The 21,162-nt window shown below is 31.8% G+C and overlaps 1 protein-coding gene across 1 annotated transcript; it reads right to left on the reverse strand.

Moving 5' to 3' along the window:
- Positions 1-8,879: 8,879 nt before the first annotated feature.
- On the reverse strand, positions 8,880-12,241 carry LOC130669789 (cyclin-H). The gene is made up of 5 exons (XM_057472855.1): positions 11,994-12,241; positions 10,466-10,864; positions 10,163-10,388; positions 9,096-9,207; positions 8,880-9,020 (listed from the first exon to the last, which is right to left on the reverse strand). The coding sequence occupies exons 1-5, from the start codon at positions 12,108-12,110 to the stop codon at positions 8,888-8,890; spliced, it is 987 nt and encodes a 328-aa protein (XP_057328838.1). The 5' UTR covers positions 12,111-12,241; the 3' UTR covers positions 8,880-8,887.
- Between the last annotated feature and the right edge of the window lie 8,921 nt (positions 12,242-21,162).

The raw sequence follows: 21,162 nt of genomic DNA on the forward strand, positions 1-21,162 counted from the left end.
ACTAGTATAAAAAAAAGGCAAGACGACAGTCGCCAAGAGGAAAGAGTCGAGACTGCACATGATGCGTTACGATTTCGACGTCCGTTAATTAACAAATCAGCACTTGGGAATTTAAATATCACTCATTTTTTACGCAACGTTTTTTACTCATCTACATCTCGTTAATTTTTAAAAAATTACTCACGTCCATAAACACATTCGAACTTTCCTTCAATTAAATTTAAATCGCCTGATATTAATATAAAAAAAAAAAATAAATAAATGCTGGAAATTAATAATTCTTAAATTAGAAGCACCCGTTTACTATTAACTATTTCTATTTTAACGAGCGGGACAAATTTGAAAAATAATCATAGCTCTATTTAAAAATAAAGTGACAACTAAAACGTAGATTCGAGTACCTGACGGCTATTAAATCGAATTTGAATTTTGAATAATCGCGTATCATTAATTTAAAAATTTTGTTTGTTGTATTTCCTGTACACTTATCGCCCTTTTCTTATTCTGGGTTTTTAAAGTCATTAGGTCAAGACTGCATGAATTATGAGACCACATTTACGCGCAGGAGCACATGTGCATCCGTCATGCACTGGCGCCATTCTTTATATTTTACTTAATATAATTAGGATAGTCTAGGGTTTGTGTCGACGATCAATTAGCACCCAACTACCCTTTAAACTTTTTAGAAAAAAAATAATAATATTAATTTAAATAAATAATTTTCCCGCGCGAAATTTTAAATTTAAAAAAACGTTAGAACGTATTTAGATAGTAAGTGTAAGAAAATAAATAAAGCAAGTGAACTTTAATAGTAGAGTAGAAAAAAAAGTCTAAAAGATTAAACAGATCTGAGGAATGGCGTTAAATTCAGTCTTTCAAGCCTGCAGACATAAATGTCACAATATTTCTCGGAGTTAACGAGCCGCATTCGTCAGTACACAAGCTTTTGACTTCTCCCCACCCCCGCGGGATAACGTACTTTTTTTGCATTTTGCTTATGATAATTAAGATATACAACGTGCATTTGTCACGTCATTTTTTTTTTTGCTCCGTCGAAACCTTTTTGAACGAAATCGTACGTAGAGATAGCGAACAAATAGCAAAGGAGAGCTTCGGTATGTAAATCGGCTTCGGTAGCGCAGATGGCAGCGCGTAAGTCTAGTCTCAACATGTCTGCCGTGGGATGCGCATCGCGTAACTTGTCCGTAGCATGTTGATATAATATTTTTATAGTGCCTAGCGCAATATAAAATTCATAGTGATTGTTAATATAGACTATTATTTTCAACAAAAAAGGTGTGAGTGTTAGTTTATTGTAAGTGTACAAAAACCAACGCATAAACTTGGCAAAAACCAACCATCTGCTTCTGTGGAAAGCTGTCTCATCTGCAAAGATGGCGGCCAACCACAGCCTAAAACGTAAAGCAACTGCTGAGATCACATCATCTAATGACAATAAAAGCCTGCGAACGACAACGAGTTATTTAAAAAAAAACTCGATTACATTAGACTTAGCCTTTAAAAAATGGGAAAAAGAACAAGGGTTAGAAAAAAAAAATAATAACAATGTCAGGCCTAATCTGACAAATACACGACGAAACTCTTTACCCAGTGTCGATACAGAAGGTTTCATACAACCACGGAAAACTGCCAAAAGTAAATCAACTGATAATACATTGGGGACGCCACTTGACACCTCCAACCAGTACGAACACTTAAATAACAATGAACCTGCTACTCCAAACAACAACAATGACACCATGGAGTCAGAGCAAGAAGAAATCACGAGTTACACTCAAAGTCAACAGAGTACTCAGGATCCTTCGCAAACTGGAACTTCCGCGCAGTCAAATAATCTTGAAAATCTGAAAACTTTCAGACCACCACCAATCTTTGTAATAGGAGAAAAGGTAAGCGACTCAATCAACTCATTAAAAATGGCAGGACTACCACAAGACTCCTTCACAGTCTCTATATCTAAGGGACTACATTCCATCCAAGCCCTGAAACAAGTTGACTATGACAAAGTTAAGATTGCGCTGAAAAACAATCAGATCCAATTTTATTCATTTACTCCAAAAGGAGAAAAGTTGAAGTCCATACTCTTAAAAGGGGTCAGTGAGGAATTTACTGCAGCGCAAGCAATGGAAGACTTACTCAGCAAAAATATTCCCTCAGTTGAAATTAAGAAAGTCACTGAGCTTAAATTCGATCGTGAAAACCAGAAAAGAAGACATTTAATAGTACAAATCACACAGAGGAGCAGCATGAAGGAACTCTTCAAAGTTAAAAATGTATTGCACATGAAAACGAGGTGGGAACGACTGCGGAGAAATAAGCTTCTCCAATGTAGAAAATGCCAAAGAATCGGACATACGGCAGCAAACTGTGAGATGCTCTTCAGATGTGTCAAGTGTGGGGAATCACATACACCAGGTCAATGTCCACTCAACACAGCGACATCAAGAGATAATTTCAAATGCGCAAATTGTGGTAAGTCCGGGCATCCAGCAAACTATGCCGGATGTAATTATATTAAATTTGCACATCTTAATAAAAAAGCTGAGCTTCAAAGTAGAAATAAATCAATAGCTAAGAAGATTGACCAAGTAAGCGACAATTATCTGCTACCAAGAAAATTCTCAAACGCTGCCGCCCAGCAAAGAGATGTTTTTCCTCCTCTTCCTTCCAGGAATCATATAAACGGAAATATGCAAAGGTCACAACCTCCTTGGCAAGCTCCACCACTTACAGAAGGAAACGCTCAGCCAAACTGGCTAACGCAAATCAAAAATGAAATCTGCTCCTTAACAAACGTTATCAAAGAAATGAGTGTTAGCCTCAACCAATCCATACAGAATAACACCAGAAAAATTGATTTCATATTTGGCTACCTTAACCTCCAACATGAATACTAAGCCAAATAAAGACAACCAATATCCAGAAATTAGCAGACATAACGATCAACCAACGGCAATCAAACTCATGGCCATAAACACTAACTCACTACAACACAACGTCAGAAGATTCGAACTACACTCTAGAGTAGAAAAATACAAGCCAGACATAGTCCTACTATCAGAAACAAAACTGACTAGCAAGCACTATCTTCTATCAAATAACTACAGCGTAATACGGACAGACCGCCCCAACTCCAAACAAGGTGGCGGAACAGCAATAATGATTAAAAATAATATTAAACACAGAATATGCAGATACCCAAGCTCCAATAAAAACGAAATTCTGGAGTTTACTATAGTACAACTTTTTACCGAATCTACTCCAAATAACAATATTTACATCATTAGTGGTTATGCAACCAACTCAGGTAAAAAAATTTTTATTTATGAGCTGAACGACCTACTACAACGTCTTGATCTGAACAATCCAAACAACTCATTCATACTAGCTGGCGACCTAAATGCCCGCAGAAAAGAATGGGGTGATTCAGATGATAACCAGAGAGGAAAATACCTACGTAACTGGGAAAAAGACACTCTGGCAAAATACCGCGCTAAAATTTATACTACAGATGAAGCTTCGTTCACTCCAGCTAAAACCTACCTTGATATCTGTATAACTGATCTGACCATTAGCGATCTCACGTCTAATGGAAAAATTACCACAGCAGACTACGACAGCGATCATAGAGCTCTGCTCTTCACAATAGTTCTTCCAAGTCATACGCAACAAGAAAATAAACAGATTCCACGCCGTAACATCCGAGCAATTAAATGGAAAAAGTTTGAGAAACTAGTCAACACCATCTACACTCAAGACATTCCAACAGATCGAAACCTGACAATACCTGAGATTGATAGCAACATTACTATCCTAACATCATCTCTTGTTTCAGCAATGAATCAATCAGCCCCGATCTTAAAAAAAAATAACGGAATCCTCAAATATCTAAACAGTAGAATCAAAACACTACAAAAAAACAAGAGCAAAGCTATAAACCTACTTCACATTGCTCAAAACTCACCAAACAACAATCAGCAGAATCAAATCCTACGCCTCAAGACAACAATCAGCCTCGTCAAATCAGAGCTGAGAAAAGAGTTTAATAAATCCGTTGCAGACTACTGGAAAGGACAACTGAAACAAATAAACTACAAAGACCCTACAGCTTTCTTCCCAAAAATAAACAGGCTACTAAGAAATAAAAAACTAATAGCAATAGAAAACCAGCGTATAAAAACAACAGACCCTGCAGTCCAAAATGGATCTATAAATACAACAAAAGCCGCACAGATCAATGATGAATATCTAATCAGTGACCCAATAGATAAGCTTAATATCATCGGTGAGTTCTACCAAACAATTAACGCCCCTCGGTACTTAAACAACAACACTAAGCTTAAAGAATTGGTCGATATCAAAGCGGAGAGTACGAAAAAGATCCTTGTGGACAGACATGCTGGTGGTACCACTTATACCTCCTTCAATAGTAATAACAGTGCACTTAATCCATCCAACGAAGATATTACAGATCAACCATTCATTAACACTGATCAACTAACCAAACTACTGAAAAAGTTGCCAAACAAAACTTCTAGCGGCCCTGATGAAATACCCTCAATAATATTGAAACATTTACCTCCGAAAATAATTAGAGTTCTGGTCATCTTATTCAACAACGCCACCAACCATGCGTACTTCCCTGTTGCATGGAAATCTGCCAAAGTCTTGCCAATATTAAAAAAAGACAAGGATCCAAGCAAGGCAACTAGCTACAGACCAATCAGTTTGACCTCCAATCTGGGAAAAGTCTTCGAAATTACTATCAACAACCAAATAATCAAAGTTTGTACCGATAAAAAAGTAATACATAACCTACAGTTTGGTTTCAGGGCACAACACAGCACCACACACGCTATTCACAAGCTTATTGACAACATCATGAAGCACTTAGATGATAATTTCCGTGTAGCGGTCGCACTGATAGATCTTGAAAAAGCATTCGACTCAGTGTGGATCAATGGACTCATCTTCAAACTATTAAAACTAGACTTCCCGCTCTGGCTTTTACTACTAATAATTGATATGATCCTCAACAGATCTTTCCAAATCTGGGATGGTACCAATCTCTCTGCAAAAAGCTATAAAATCCTAGAAGGTCTACAACAAGGCACAGTCAACTCGCCAATCCTTTTTAATATCTTCATAATGTCACTTCTTTCACTCTTTGGACTTAATAAGAACGACAGTTTATTTGCAGTGGCCTATGCTGACGATCTAATTGTGGGTATGGCTGGTAAACAACCTCTGATCCTACAGAAAAATCTTGGAGATATTATTAATAAAATAAACAAGTTCTACCGAATGTGGAATTTGAGGATGAACCCGGAGAAATGCGAAACAGCTGTCTTCAGAAGAGAATCAAACCATCTCAGCAAACTGGCTCTAAAACAGATTAAGGAATTCCAAATAGCAACTCTTTCACCCAACACCAACGAGCTGATCAACATTCCGCACAAAAATGTAGTTAAGTACTTAGGAGTACAAATTGATCAACTCCTTAGGCTAAGATACCACCCAGACTCACAGCTAGAGAAAGCTAAATCTGCTTTCAAAGCGAATAGCCGAATCTTCTACAATAAAAATCTATGTAGAAAAACAAAAATCATCTGTTACTTGCTACTCGTAAGACCAATTTTAACCTACGCAGCCCCAATTTGGTGGAATACTAGTGCAGCGGTGATGGAAAATTTCAGAGTGTTCGAGCGTAAATGCCTCCGAGCATGTACTGGAACTTATAGATCTGGCGAGTCCAACTTCCAGAAACGTATCAGCAACGAAGTGTTATATGATATCGCCGAAATCCCGAGAATTGATAATTTTATCATCAAACTAATCCGGGATTATTTCAGCAAAATAATCACAATTGACAACGCAGCTATTAAAAAACTTGCTGAGTTTACTGAGGATGATCTCAAAAAAAGGAACGAGTCTGGCCAACTTCCACCCCAAGCATTTCTACCACTCGACCATAATGGGCTTATCCAAGATGAATATAATGTCCCAATTATTTACCATTGGAGGCGCCACAAAGCCAACAAAAAAATTTTTCTCACCCCTGAGAAAGCTAAGACCAATTGGTTTGATTTCACTTACTCCAGAGCTCTTCCTGAAAGAGACTATCTTGATGCTCATCGGCTGGATGAGAAGTACTGGTGGTTAACCGAAGAGTCCAGACATCGCAAAGAATTACGAAGACGATTACAGAAAAGTCGGAGATAGTGTAATTTCTTCTGTAAATAATGTACATATTTCCTTCCTTTTATTTATTTATTTATTATTATCCTAGTCTTAAGTTAGTATAAGTCTTATTAAACTTAAAACAAGTGGTTTTTATAAAGAAATATTTTCCACAACTGTTGACGTTGCATAAGTTGCAATAAAAATCTAGTCTGTTACTATAACTAAGTTAACCAGTTCCAAGATTTTAAAATAAACAGAATCAGCTATCCCATAAGATGATTAACATCAGCTGCTCCAATCGAGGAGACTAATTGTTAAAACAAGTTTTTCACTTTGTTTCTATAAACGAGTAAAAACAGAAACAAGATATGGCTAGTTTTTAAGTTAATATTTGCAGCCAATTAATGTAATAAAACAAAAAATGTAATTTTTCAAAGCAAATAAAACTTCTTTTAAAAAAAAAAAAAAAAAGCAGCGCGTAAGTCTCATAATCTTAAGGTCGTGAGTTCGATCCTCACCCGGAGCAATATTTTTGCTGATTTTTTTAAAATTGTTTGTGATAAATCAAATGTATGTAAATAATTGTGGTAAAATTTGCTTTATTTTTGTGTAGATTAAGATTTGGTTCCAAAATCGACGGACTAAATGGAAACGTAAATATACTAACGACGTAGAACTGTTTGCGCAACAGTATTACTCTAGTCTAGGGATACCTGCGCCGAGGCCTATTTTTGTTGGAGATCGATTGTGGTAATTTTAATTCAAATATTTATTTTAATGTCAATTAATTAAGTAAATAAGTTTACGCTGCCTCTAAGTTTCAATCTCCGAAATTGTCATATTAAATTTAATTATGAAGTTGTCGTATAATAAATTCAGCACATGTCCAGAAAGGTGTCACGCGTTTTGGTCCCAAAACATTTCATCCTCGGACAATTAATCCCCGACCATATATCTGTGAGATAAATCATCCCGACGACTGTTCATCTTATGACATCTTAACCATGACAATCTACCTTATATTGATAATCATTTCTAATCATTTTTTATTTTAATCAATATTTGTACTATTATCAAGCACATCAAATCCATGAAAAAAATTATCTATACTTTTTTCCATCAACCGAATATTATGTAATTTTGAGTTTAGTAACCCAATGATTTAATTTAAACAACAATAATAATAATAATAATAATAATAATAATAATAAGAAGAAGAAGAATAATTACAATAATAATAACGATATTATCTAAAAGATCATTTAAATGTAGTCAAGTATCGCGACTTCTGGATATTATGTTGTCTTGTATATTCAGTTGTCTTGTATAAGTGCCTTAAGCAAGTGTGATACTAATTAGTTAACTATATTAGTCCTTAGGCCCAACATTGCGTCTCGTAGAGATTTAACCAAAACGGATACTCTTCTAGTTCCATTTGCTCGAACAACAACTTACCAGAAGTCATTTTTGATTACGGGTTGTAATTTCTGTAACTCGCTTCCAATCGAAATTACGACATCAGTAACTTTAGATGAATTTAGAAGTAAATGCTATTTGTATCTAATGGATCTAGAAAATAAGTAAGCCTTAATAAATTAAACTATTGTATTGTTGGAATGAGTGAGTAAGCGTCTAAATTATATTGTATTCTGTTGAGTTCATTTTAACTCTTATTGCTAATAATAATAATAATATAACATGTATATTGATATCTGATCACAAGGAGCAGCAGCTCCATGATCGTAAATAAATAAACTAAACTAAACTAAACTATATTGATCGCTAAAAATTAATGTTAATAAGTAATTAAGAGATAATATTTTATTATTAATATCAAGTAAATAATTCTTAACGATCGATTATGTACTATGGTGCTAAATGATGTGATTATGAGAAAGTGTGTATTAAAATTATATTGATAAAATGTTCATAATTAAAAATATTTATAGTTGGTGTATTGTATTTAATATTTTTATTGAAGTATCAATTGTCCAACAGATAAATTATCGGGTATTATTTGTCTAAGTGTAAGTTGTCATTGTCATGAATCGTCCCGGGGATGAATTGTCGGGGATGAAATGTTTTGGAACCAAAATGCAGTGAACCGTCCAGAAATTTTTTTAGAATGAAAGTACGGCATCCACTAGATTTGCCTGTATTTTTAATTTCACAGTTGAACCTTTGAAAAAAGTTATTAATAATTTTATTTAACAGGTTTTTTAATTACCCTGGGCAACCACAAGCAGCAACATCACCACTGCTACCATCACATGTGAATCCGCTGGCATTGCCGCCGTCACTACCGATTGTCCAGCCACTGCCGACAAATCTTCCGGTAGGACAACAAAGTATATACCAAAATGTCCCGACGCACTCGATCAATTACCTGACGCAGTTGGACTATCGGAGGCAGAACACGTGAAAAATATTTTTATGACCAATTTAAATTCATCAATACTAATTATTATTGGATTAATTACTTATATTTTTTCAACTCTTGTGCATTTAATGTCAAATAAACTCTCTTAATAATTTAATTTATTTATTTCATGACTTTCCTTCCTACCTTCCTCTATATATATGCATTAAATTATTAAAAATATATAAATATATAAAAAGAACCTTTGCGATGAACGTAAAAATTAATGAATAAATAAATTTAATAACCACCGGAAAAATTTTACTATGGCGAGTGAATTCTTTCTACTCCCAGCACTTTGTCATCATTTGCAGCTTGATCTTTCATTATTTTAGCGTATCGATCGTCGTCGTGTAGATCTTCTTCGTCTAGCATTTCCTGCATTCTTTTTTTGTAACTAAAAAAATTTATTTATTTTAATAATTATTGCAACCCAGTATTTTTTTTTTAAATTTAAAATAAAAATACTCACATTTCACTGTCTGGATTATTTTCCTGGTTACGGCATTTTTCTAATTTTTTTTCTAACGCCTTAACTATTTCTTTGTTCGGTATATCGATACTTTTAGCCATTGATCTTATTTCTGATAAATAAAAAAAAATATTTATTAATTTTTTATCAACTGATTATTGAAAAATTATGGAAAATTATTTTGACGTTTTCTTATTTTTAAATGGTTACCTGACCGTTGATCCAAAGACGATTGATCCTTGCGATAATTGATCCACCGATAAAATTTACTTACCCACAAATAAATGTGAAAAACTACTCCCTTTTTTCACTAATTTTGTGTGCGTGTAACATAAAAAGTTTTTTCGAATTCCGCATTGTTTTCTAGTTATTTTCATTTTAATGCCATGCTCATAAAAAAAATAGTCTTCTGATCGATTTTAAGAGCTTGACATTAAAATTAAAATAACTAGAATACAATGCGGAATTCGAAAAAACTTTATTCGGTATAACTTCTAGGGAATAAAATTGTCTACAAAAAAGGTCCTATGATATTTTGTAATAGGTCTGATAGTTTCGCCGGAAAAGTAAAAAAATCTCAAAATTTAATATGAATTCGACTTCAACCTCAAATAACTTTTGAACAAATAGATTTATCAAAAAATGATAAGAATCTTTTTTTGTAGAGCATTCAATTCCCTACAAAAATATGCCTGCCAATTATTCCTATGACGCATCGTTAGCTACTTATAAAAATCAGAAGACGTAAAAAAAATTTTTCCCATGTTATTCTTATGGGAAATAGAAAAGTGCAATGCGGACAATGTTAATATTAATATTAAGAGCTCTAATTTTCACAGGCGTCTTTTTTCATCCAAACGAAACTTTTGAACCTGTTTGGAAGAAAAAAAAAAAATTTGTTTGTTTTTTGAATCACCCTAATGAGTAAATTTTATCGGCGGATCAATTGTCGGAGACCAATTGTCGGGAATCAGTTGTCTTTGGGTCATCGGTCGTGTCACCTTTTTAAATAAAGGAACTGATTGAAATGAATTTAATTAAAATAAAAAAAAAATAATAGAACTTACTGCGGACAGCTTCAATAATTCCCGCCAAATGTTCTCGTGAAAACAAAAAATCCGTAACATAATTATCCAAATTTGCGGAAATTTTCGATGCCGCATGCAAGACCGCGGCCAGAGCGATCTGACTCGGGGCGTAGAGCAGTACACTGTCTGTCAAAAATACTTTTTCCAAAAAATCATCAATGTGTGGCCTCAATCTCTCCGGATTTTCCAGGGAACTGTAACGCGTCTAAAAAATTAAATAATTAGAGCATTAAAAAAAAAAGACAGTTGCAGTTTCGCCGGGGTATAGATTAAAAAACTTACTTTGATGTCAATCATCAAACCTTCGACGGGTCTGAACGGATTGTGAACAGTCAGGTGATAATTTAGCTGCTGCATCAGCAACAATTCGTTGTTCAGAACAATATCTGATGCTTTTTCTCTGTCGCCTTTAAGATTAGCGACGAATTGAGAAATTGAGACATTGAATTCCTCGACTTTTGTTGATAAATAAACGCAAGTGACGAGTATTTCCTTGGGATGATAGTCCATGACGCTGTTTCTTAGATAAAATCTCTTAAAATAATGCAGTGCAGTCGCTATGGTGGCACGAGGCATTGGCGGGGAAAATCTTTTGCAGAAATCACGCAATTGCAGCTCGTAAAAACGCAGCAACATTCTCTCTTCGGTGTCTGATAGGAAATACTGATCTCGGTCTTCTGTCTATGGGATAATTAATTAATTAGACGTTAAATAAAAAAATAAACCAGTAGATGAGTACACTGAGAAAAAAAAATACTATTTTCCAAACAAGAATTTCTTGGTTCAAGAAATCCGTTCAAAATATTTATTTTATTATTATTAATTATCAAATTCTTGAGAAAAAAGCATCGAATTTATTTTTGTTATTATATGAATTTGATGATCCTGAAATTAGCAGACTTAGAAAAATTTATGAATTTTTGTTTTCCAAAAAATCAATTGCAAAAAAATATAATAAAAATATGCACATGTAGAAAATTTTAAAAACTACAGGTGCAATTTTTTCAAATATTTTTTTTTTCTGGTTTATCGTCTAAAAAAAAATCCTAAAATTATTAGACGTCTGCTAACTTCAGTATCATTGAATTTGATATTATATTATGAGTAAAAAAAAGAATAGCTTCACTTGAATTAAATAAAAATTATTTCCTTCAATTCTACGAATTCTTGAGACAAAATTATATATTCTTGAAAATTATCAAAAACATATGTTCTTGTATCAAGTAAATGTTTTTAATAAAAGTATTTTTTTTTCTCAGTGTATGACTATAAAGTTAGCAGACATTTAACTACATTTTGATTTTTTTTAACAAAACAACAAATATTAAAAAAAATATTTTGAAAAATTGCATGTATAGTTTATGAAATTTTCTACATGTGCATTTTTTTAGAAATATATTTTTTTAATTATTTATCTATTTAAAAAAATTTATTTAAATTTTAAATTTCTGCTAACTTTACTGTCATTAGATGAGTGTGAATGTAGCAGACATCAGACAAATTTTAAATTATTAATTAATATAGTCAATAATTAAAAAAATAAAATTTAAAAAAAATGCGCATTTAGAAAATTTAAAAATTAATGAGTGCATTTTTTGTAAGTATTTTTTTTTTAATTATTTGTAATTTTAAATTTGTCTGATGTCTGCTACATTCACATGCGCACCAGTAGGAACATAACCTCTCATTTAAAAAAAAAATATTTAAATAATTTGAAAGCAGTTGGAAAATTAACTGACAATTTAAATTAAGAAAAAAAAACTAATTATAATTGTTAATTAAAAGTAAGGCGAGAAATTTAAATACTTACTGACATATTGGCACCGTACTTGTCAATAAAGGCAGCGTTGGTGTTCTTTCGTAAATTTGTGAGATCACTTTCATCTGCGAAAATCCAATACTTTTTTTGGGTACTCGTTGGAAACATTTTGAATTTTTGAATTAATTATTTAGTTAGTTATTTACAATATTCGATTATAACAAAAATAGAATATAGAAATTTTATGCGCTAAGTACACGAACGTAACGTAAATAAACAACTGTGTTATGTTACTTTTTTAAACTACTGGCGACACTGAGTAAATCTAGACGAATGATCTCGATGATACAGATTGACTTTCTTACTTTCCGACCGTAGATATAAAAGAATTGTTAAGTGTTTTGAATTCGAGTAAACAACGTAAAACATTACCCGCGTGATGAGAAAAAGTCTCACGCTTCGGCGCATCGTAAATTTTAAGTCAAATAAAACAAAAATATTATGCACTTTCCCGATTATGACGTAATTATAATTTATTTGAATATTTCACTTGTTTTTATTTTTAAATTTTCTATAATGTACTTGTATTTTACTTTTTAATTTTGTAAGTAATGACAGATTTAACGGCTGAAAAAAACGGCGGTGATTGCCAAAAAGATTCGGAACTGCCCGAACTGAGACAAACCGTATTCATTTTTATGCCTTACTTTACTCGCGTGATGAGAAAAAGTCTCATTGCTTTTTAAAATAAATCTTTTAAAAATATTTTTTATGTTTAAAATAATTTTTAAATTTCAAAATCATAAAAAGCATAAAATTTCATTAAGATAAAAAAAATTTCACTAGGTCATTCCATTTGAAATTACTTAGAAAAAAATATTTGAAGGCAAGTGTGAGAAAAAAACTCATAGCACGGGTGCTGAAGGGTTAAGGCCATTCTCAGACAGTGCCCCCCACTTTTTAAAAATTTTCAATGACTTTCACCTGTCATAAGCGTATCAAATTTTTATTAATTAATTAAAAAAAATTAAAGCATTAATTGAAAAAAGGACAACGTAGTCGTAATTTCGCCGACATATAGATTAAAAAAAAAATAATTTCTACTTGATATCAATTAGGAGTTAAACAAAATTTGTTAAATAAATTTTAGTAAAATTGTCATGTCAATTTCATAATTCGAATTTTTAAATTTTGTTGGTTAAAATTTATTCAACAAATTTCGTTTAACTCCCAGCTGATATCAATTGTAAGTAATTTTTTTTAAATTCTATATCTTAACGAAATTACGACTACGTTGTCCTTTTTTCAATTAAGGTTTTAATTTTTTTTTAATTAATTAATAAAATTTTAATACGGTTATGACAGTTGAAAGTCATTGCATATTTTTAAAAAGTGGGGGGCACTGTCTGAGAATGCCCTTTAAAAGGAAACAATCAAATATTTATAGTAAATAATAGAAAGTACGTGTAAATAAATGAATAAGCATCAGGTTATAATAACGCATTATAAGTAATTAAATTGTTATGATTGCCGCAATTAATAGTAAATAAAACTAAAGATTGTGGTGATTTATTTGTGGACATCGAAAAAATAATTTTTTCCTCAAGTCAACATATTTTTATGCTTAAATCGGAAAATTTTTATTTGTTTCACGAGTTTTTAACTTTTAATATGAAAAATATTTATTTTTTCTCCCAAAAAATTTTTCTCTTAGTTTGTCTTGATGCAAGCCATCCGCAATGGGTGTAGTTCGGTGCTCGCCACTAGATCGCGCCCACGGCTTGTCGTGTCCCTGGTTAGATATATATTTCAGAGTTGTTAAATTCCCAAATAATAGCGTTCTAGTTCGTAATGACATGACTTTACATTATAAGAATAAACTAATTACAATTATTATTTTAATTGCAAATCAATATATTGATTTGATAATACTAATATTTGATATTACTATAATTTTATTTTTTTCTTTTACGTTTGTAATCAAATTTAAAATTTGTAATTAATTACAACTGTCATCATTTTGTGTTGTTTTTTTTAAGTTACTAGTGCAACGCTAAATAAATCTGTGCACGCGCAACGTTCAATATTTTTATGTTTATAAAATGCTTCTGTTCTGAAAAATTTCTTTTTTTTTGTCAATACACGAAAAATGAGAAATCATTCCGATGACTTTACTTTCGTGATCTTTTGTTTGATCCTCATCACTGCTGCTATTTGAATATCTTCTTGGCCTCTTTTCAGGGGAACGGTAGCCTGAAGCATTTAATAAATTAATTAATTATTAAGTATATAATACATTTTATTATGTATATAAACATACCTTCTTCGTTAATGCCTTCGTCATTGCTCCCATCACTTGAATATCTGCGTTTTGGACGTTCTATCAGTACTGCTTCATTTGTTTTTGGCGGAGCATTTGGATTCGCCAGTTTCGGGTGTGATTTAATATTGGAAATTATCCCCCTAATTATTAAAGATGGTTGGGCCTCTGGACGAAAAAATTTTGAAATATTAAAATTGACTTTTAGCTTTGAGTAGATCTTGCTATGTGTAAGTCTCTATACTGTGTACGCTATTATGTTTTGACGCCTATGTCTCGTGCTACCATACTTACCATAGGACTAACTATTCGTAATGATAAGAACCTATAAGTATAATTATACCCTCACTAATAAAAAAAAATAAATATTTCAAAGTATTGTAAATATATATTGGAAAATTTTATTATAAATTTACTTAAAACGAAGAAACTAATTACAATTATTCTTCGACTTCAAATCAATATATTGATTTGATAATATTGTATTATTATCATTTACATTCGTTTATGATCCACTTCAATTATTTTAAATATTACAACTGTCACAATTAAAATTTGGTCGTTTTTTTTTAAATTATAAAAAAGAATTGCGTAGATTGATATATCACCCCGCAGCGTTCGTCATTATCATTCCTTTTTAGATTTTTTCAACTGAATTTTTAATTTTCTTTCATTAGTGTGTTGTTTTCGTTCCCTTTTATGCGCGCCATTATTTTTGAGAGTTAATTGCATGACTATAAAATAAAAATTTTTAAAATTCATTTGTTTATGAGAAAAACTAGGATAAAATTCCCATTCACTTTACCTTTTTGATCATTTATGTGATCCTCGTCGCTGCTACGAATAGAGTATCTCCTTGGTGTCTTTTCCGGGCTACAGTAGCCTGGAGCATTTGGATTGCCCATTTTTAGAACTTGACCAGGTCCTGATTTAATTATTAACGAAGGTTGAGCCTGTAAATAATTGATGTTGAATATTTTTAATACTTAATCAATAACTATATTAATTTTATTTAGATATTAAATAGTATTTTTAACACTTAAATATTTTTATAATTGGTTTAATTTTCACACCAAAATTTTAACAATGAGAAATTAAAACTACACACCTCAATATCGCCAATGCTCCTTTCTGCCATGCTTGTGGATACTAACTAATTGGTTTTCAAATTTACTTACCTGACTCTTAATCTCTCACTCTCATCCCTTCCTCAAAATTTAAATAATTCGATGACGGAATCTAATTTATTTACGATTGGAATTTGCTGTTTGAAGTCGGCTAAATCGTTCACTGTAAAATCAGCGATTTTTCTAGTTCCAGTAGAAAGTCGTCTAGTTCTACAAAGATCTACGCAAATTTACATCGGTTTGCGTAGATTTTTGCGAATATAAATCTATATTAAGGGAAGTATATATAAATATATATACTTCTGTATATATATATATATATATATATATATATATATATATATATATATATATATATATGTATATGTTAGGGTGCTCCGTTTGAAACGAAGATTTTTTTTTTTTCGTTCCCCATCAAAAATCTTGTTCTACATGTAAAAATAAAAATTCAGTGAAATTCCCTACAAGACTTTTTCGTCAATTTTTAAGAAAAAATTTTTTTTTTATCTTCAACATTCATTACTCTCCAAAAAACGAATTAGTGAAAATAATGTGACAATCACTGTTTAGTATTTTTAAAGTAACGTTTACTTAAATCTATGATATTACACTAATTAACATTAAGTGAATAGTAATGACTATATATTCATCTAATTTTTAAATTATTTGATAGGTAATGTCAATGGTTAAATAAAAGAATATTAGTTATACAACGTACTTTTTATTTACATTAATTACAAAATGTACAAAATTAAAAATTAAATAACAATTTATTACGGTTTATGTCAGTAAAGTCAATTTCTTCGAAAATTTTTGTCCAATTTAATTAACTCATGGTCATTTAAATGCCAAACAATTTTCTCGCAACAATCCCACGGTAGTTCATTTTTAAGCAATGGATAAATTTCATTATAAACCGTTTCGATCATATCCCTTTTTATTTCACAATAAGCAATACGATGAGCCAAGAATTGCCGGTATTCGGGATACGTCACTGAATATTCATCATGATTCATGGTTTCAAAATCTTTACTGAAGGAGAATTTTAAAACATCATTCATTTTCCACGTAAGAAAATGCCAGTACGATACATTGGTATCTCCTATTTTATGATTTTTTAAAGAACAAATTAGTTTGTCTAGAGCTCCATATTGATTATCTAGATTATACCAAGATTTAATTTTTCTTAAAGTTTTTTCCGATGCGCTGATGCCAATAGCATGTCTAGTTACGATGAACCATAAAAGATTATCTACAATCTTCGACGCACTCTGTCTCCGTTGTTGCAAATATGCTTCGTCGTTTGCGATGTCTTGTGTAACGAAATTTTCATGGAAACAAGCCCGCCTTACTTGTACATATGTGATGTTACTTTGAGCTAATCTCGAGTGCCACATAAGAAATATTGCAATCTTCTCATATCCAAATAGCAAAGAAAGATCGAAAGCTGTTAATTCACGACCATTCATTTTAACAACTATATCTAGATCGACTTGTCGATTTACAAACGCCGAAACTATTTCCAGCTTCACATCTTGAAGAGCAAATTCAGTAGGACTATAGTGTGTTCTTCTAGTTTTATGATTGATGAAAACACAATGCAATGCAGTCATACCATCAATACTGATATCGTTTACTCTAGCTCCATTCGACAAAAGTAGCTTGGTGACTTTAAGATTAGTGGTTGCAGTAACCAGCATTAAAGGAGTTACATTTCCATTAATAGTTACAGCATTTACATCAGCACCGTACTTTAACAGTGTCTTTATTAAAGACGAACTATGATCCCACATACATACTGCCAGATGTAAAAGTGTATAATGAATATCCATATACGGCGTCGTTTCTTCGAATTCCATCATCCAGTAATGGTGAACCTCATATCTAATGTTTATGTTCCTAACTCCTTGATTCAGTAGTAAGGCTGTAACTTTATAATTTGATTTACTTACGGCAAGTTGAATTGGCTGGATTCCAAATCTTATGACAGGATTTACAGGAGCATTGTATTTCAATAATAATTTCACAGATCTAACGCTATCGCAGGCAAAGTGTAGAGCTGTAAATCCCATGGATCTCGTGTATGCCGTAGTCACTAAAGTAACATCAGCTCCTTTCTGCAGAAGATATTCCATAACTTTTATTTGATCATATTTAGCTGCCACGTGTAAAGGTGTTAAACTATCAGTTCCTCGTTTATTTATATCAACGCCGCTACGGATGATACGCTTGACAATTTTAATATCTCCTGATTTTACGGCGTAATGAAGAGGAGTATTGGAGTGACGATTATTTCCTCTATTCATCTTGACGCCATTTTGTATAAGCAATTCAGCAGATTTATTTTTCTTGTGTCTGAGTGCCAGCCTCAGTAAATTGTAACCATAGAAAATCATAGGATTTTTCGATGGTTTTGAAGTCTTCAGTAGTTGTTTCAATTTTTTAGTATCATCACTGAGAATTGCGGCAGTCAAATTACAATTTATTCCCATTTTGATATTTTATTTTTTTTCAATAACACAAAAATTACACAAAACTTAAGAAATTGAACAAGGCTATAGTTATTACAATTCTATATAGTTACGACACTTTAAATAAAATTTCAGAGTGCTAAGTTGACTGGCTTAAACACAACTACACTACTTGCACTAACTTTAAAACGTTGGAATCGAAAACTTAAAGCGCACGTGGACTAACGTTTTCGAGATAATTAAAAAGTGAACGTGATGCTTACTTGGTCAAGAACAAGTTACAAGTGACTAATGAGTCTTTCTCTGACCCTCACCGTCCTTTATCCCCACCACAAATTTACGTCCACTCAGGTCCATTGAAGTTTTAAGGATATAATGCACATTTATAGGGGAGGGGGGCAGAGCGGGCCCCTTAAGGGAAATAATTATAATATGATTAATTTTTTTAACGCGTTTACTTCTTTTTAGACCCTTGATACTTATTTCCACTTCATTATGCTGCGTCCATCAAAATTGAAAAAATCCAAAATTAGGGGCAGAGCGGGCCCCCCTAAAAAATTTCGGATTTGATATTTTTTATTCTTTATTTTATTTGCAAAGAACGATAAAACGATTGTATTTTAATAGTATAAAAAATCATTTTAATAGTTTGCTATGATATAACTTTAAAAAGTAATTCTATTATTTTTAACTTTCTTAATAAATTTTTATGTTTATATTTATATAGTAATAATAAATATTTGATAAACAGTTTTGGTGGTTTATTTTAGCCCTCATTAGGGGAGACCGGGGCAAGGAGGCCCCCCTAAGCCGGTTATTACTTTTTGTAGCTTTCAACCATCAGATTAGATTGATTAATAATTATTATTTAAAAAAAAAATTCTATACTTCTTTTTTGCCATTATTTTTAACCCAAAAAACGTGTTTTTCAATTTTTTAGACTATTGATAATTTTACTTTATTTCAAAAATTTAGCAACTAAAAAAAAAAATTTTAATTTTTGAATATTTCTAACGACCAAATTGGCCCCAGACAAAGAGAATCAGCCAGAAAATATGAAAAAATCATTTTTTCAGAATTTTCGGCTGGTCCATTTTGCCCCAGGTGTTATGCGTAGGGCTAAAAATGCGCCAATATATTGGATTTATAGTAAATAGACGGAAAAAAAAAAAAATTTTTTTATTATCAAAATTTCAGGGGGGCCCGCTGTGCCCCCATATTTTTTAAAGTTTTGAAAATTTTAAGGGGCCCGCTCTGCCCCCCCCCTCCCCTACATACCATGTATTACTACACTGATAAACAAATAAATGTTTATAATAATTAAAAGTCTACAGTGGCTCAATATACTTTTCAATGTTACTTTATATAGCCCGCGATCCACTAGGTATGATAGTCCAAAGGAAAAAAAAATATTGTCTTCGTACGAAAACTTAATAATTTATAAGGGAGTCCGGGGCACGATGTCCCCCTGAGCCGATGATTATGTTTTGTGGCGTTTGAGAATCGAGTATAAGGTGTTTCGATTTATCTTGAAGAAACTGATCATTACTTTGCCATAATTTACAAGAAGAATTTTTGTTTTTTCGGGGTAAGATCTACTTCCTCAAAATAATTAAAGCAAAAAAATTTTATAAATTTTTTTTTGTTAATTAACTCCACCCTTTCATTTTACCTGTACTGAAGAAACTATTGATCATCGATTGATTATAAAATAGTTGAAAGACTGGAATAAAAATCTTTATTGATTTAAAAATGCAGCATATTTTATATTTATTCCAAGAAAATTATGTTTATCAGCAAATTATCAAGACTTATGTTTAATGTTTTTTAATTTATCCGTAAGTACGTTGATAATCAAAATTTTATTCTCTCGACTCTATCCCCCATGAGGTTTCCGAAAGATAACAAATTATTTCAGTACACTTTACAAAACTGGGGTGAATTCGGGTAATTACTGATATTAATTTAATCCGAATTTACTCCTTCACTCGGAGTTGCGGAGTTTAATAAAATCATTCCGCATACGGATTAAATCAGGAGTTTTTGAGTGATCTAGATTTTATTTAAATCTGCATTCACTCCGATTCGGAATTTCGTTATTAAAATAAACTCTTTTTAGGAGTAAATTTCACTCCAAGGAGATTAAATAAATAAATAGTCATCCATTCCGCGCTAATTTTTAAAAGTGTACTAAGGTAAGTCTACTTGGTCCAAGAATTCGAATTTATCGACTGAAAGTTATAGCCTCTTAAGTCAAAATGTACAGCGATGGCGTGATAGTCAGACTTTCCCTTCTCCGTTGCCAGAAAGTTGCCACCAACTTGGCCATTGTGGTCGTCAGCTTTTATCATAGAAAATAGAGAGTCTCTAATCTCCATGCCTTCTATTTAAAATAAAATGTCTGACATTTTGTGTCACGTACGACAAATTCAATTGTCTAAAGATTTAAAATATTTATCGTTTTTAAATGACATTTTAATGTCTAATGACACTTCATTAAAAGATTAACTTTATCATCGTTAGGTAGAGGCATCAATTGTATCAACAGCAACATCAAAAGGATGCTTAAGCCGATGAGTCATTGTCATCAAACTCAGGTACCAAAATTATATCGGCAACAATGAATCCAAACCGAAACTAGATAATATATATAATATATATATATATATTAGGGTGATTCAAAAAACAAACAAATTTTTTTTTTTCTTCCAAACAGGTTCAAAAGTTTCGTATGGATAAAAAAAGACGCCTGTAAAAATTAAAGCTCTTAATATTAATATTAACATGGTCCGCATTGCACTTTTCTATTTCCCATAAGAAAAACATGGAAAACATTTTTTTACGTCTTCTGATTTTTATAAGTAGCTAACGATGCGTCATAGGAATAATTGGCAGGCATATTTTTGTAGGGAATTAAATGCTCTACCAAAAAAGATTCTTATCATTTTCTGAGGAATCGCTTTGTTCAAAAGTTATTTAAGGTTGAAGTCGAATTCACATTAAATTTTGAGTTTTTCTTACTTTTCCGGCGAAATTATCAGACCTATTACAAAATATTATCAAACCTTTTTTGTAAACAATTTTATTCCCTAGAAGTTATACCGAATAAAGTTTTTTCGAATTCCGCATTGTTTTCTAGTTATTTCCATTTTAACGTCATGCTCATAAAAAAAAATAGTCTTCTGATCGATTTTAAGAGCTTGACATTAAAATAAAAATAACTAGAAAACAATGCGAAATCCGAAAAAACTTTATAAGAAAAACTTCTAGGGAATAAAATTGTCTACAAAAAAGGTCCAATG

The sequence above is a fragment of the Microplitis mediator genome, chromosome 6 (assembly GCF_029852145.1).
Source record: "Microplitis mediator isolate UGA2020A chromosome 6, iyMicMedi2.1, whole genome shotgun sequence".
NCBI classification, from domain to species: Eukaryota; Metazoa; Arthropoda; class Insecta; order Hymenoptera; family Braconidae; genus Microplitis; species Microplitis mediator.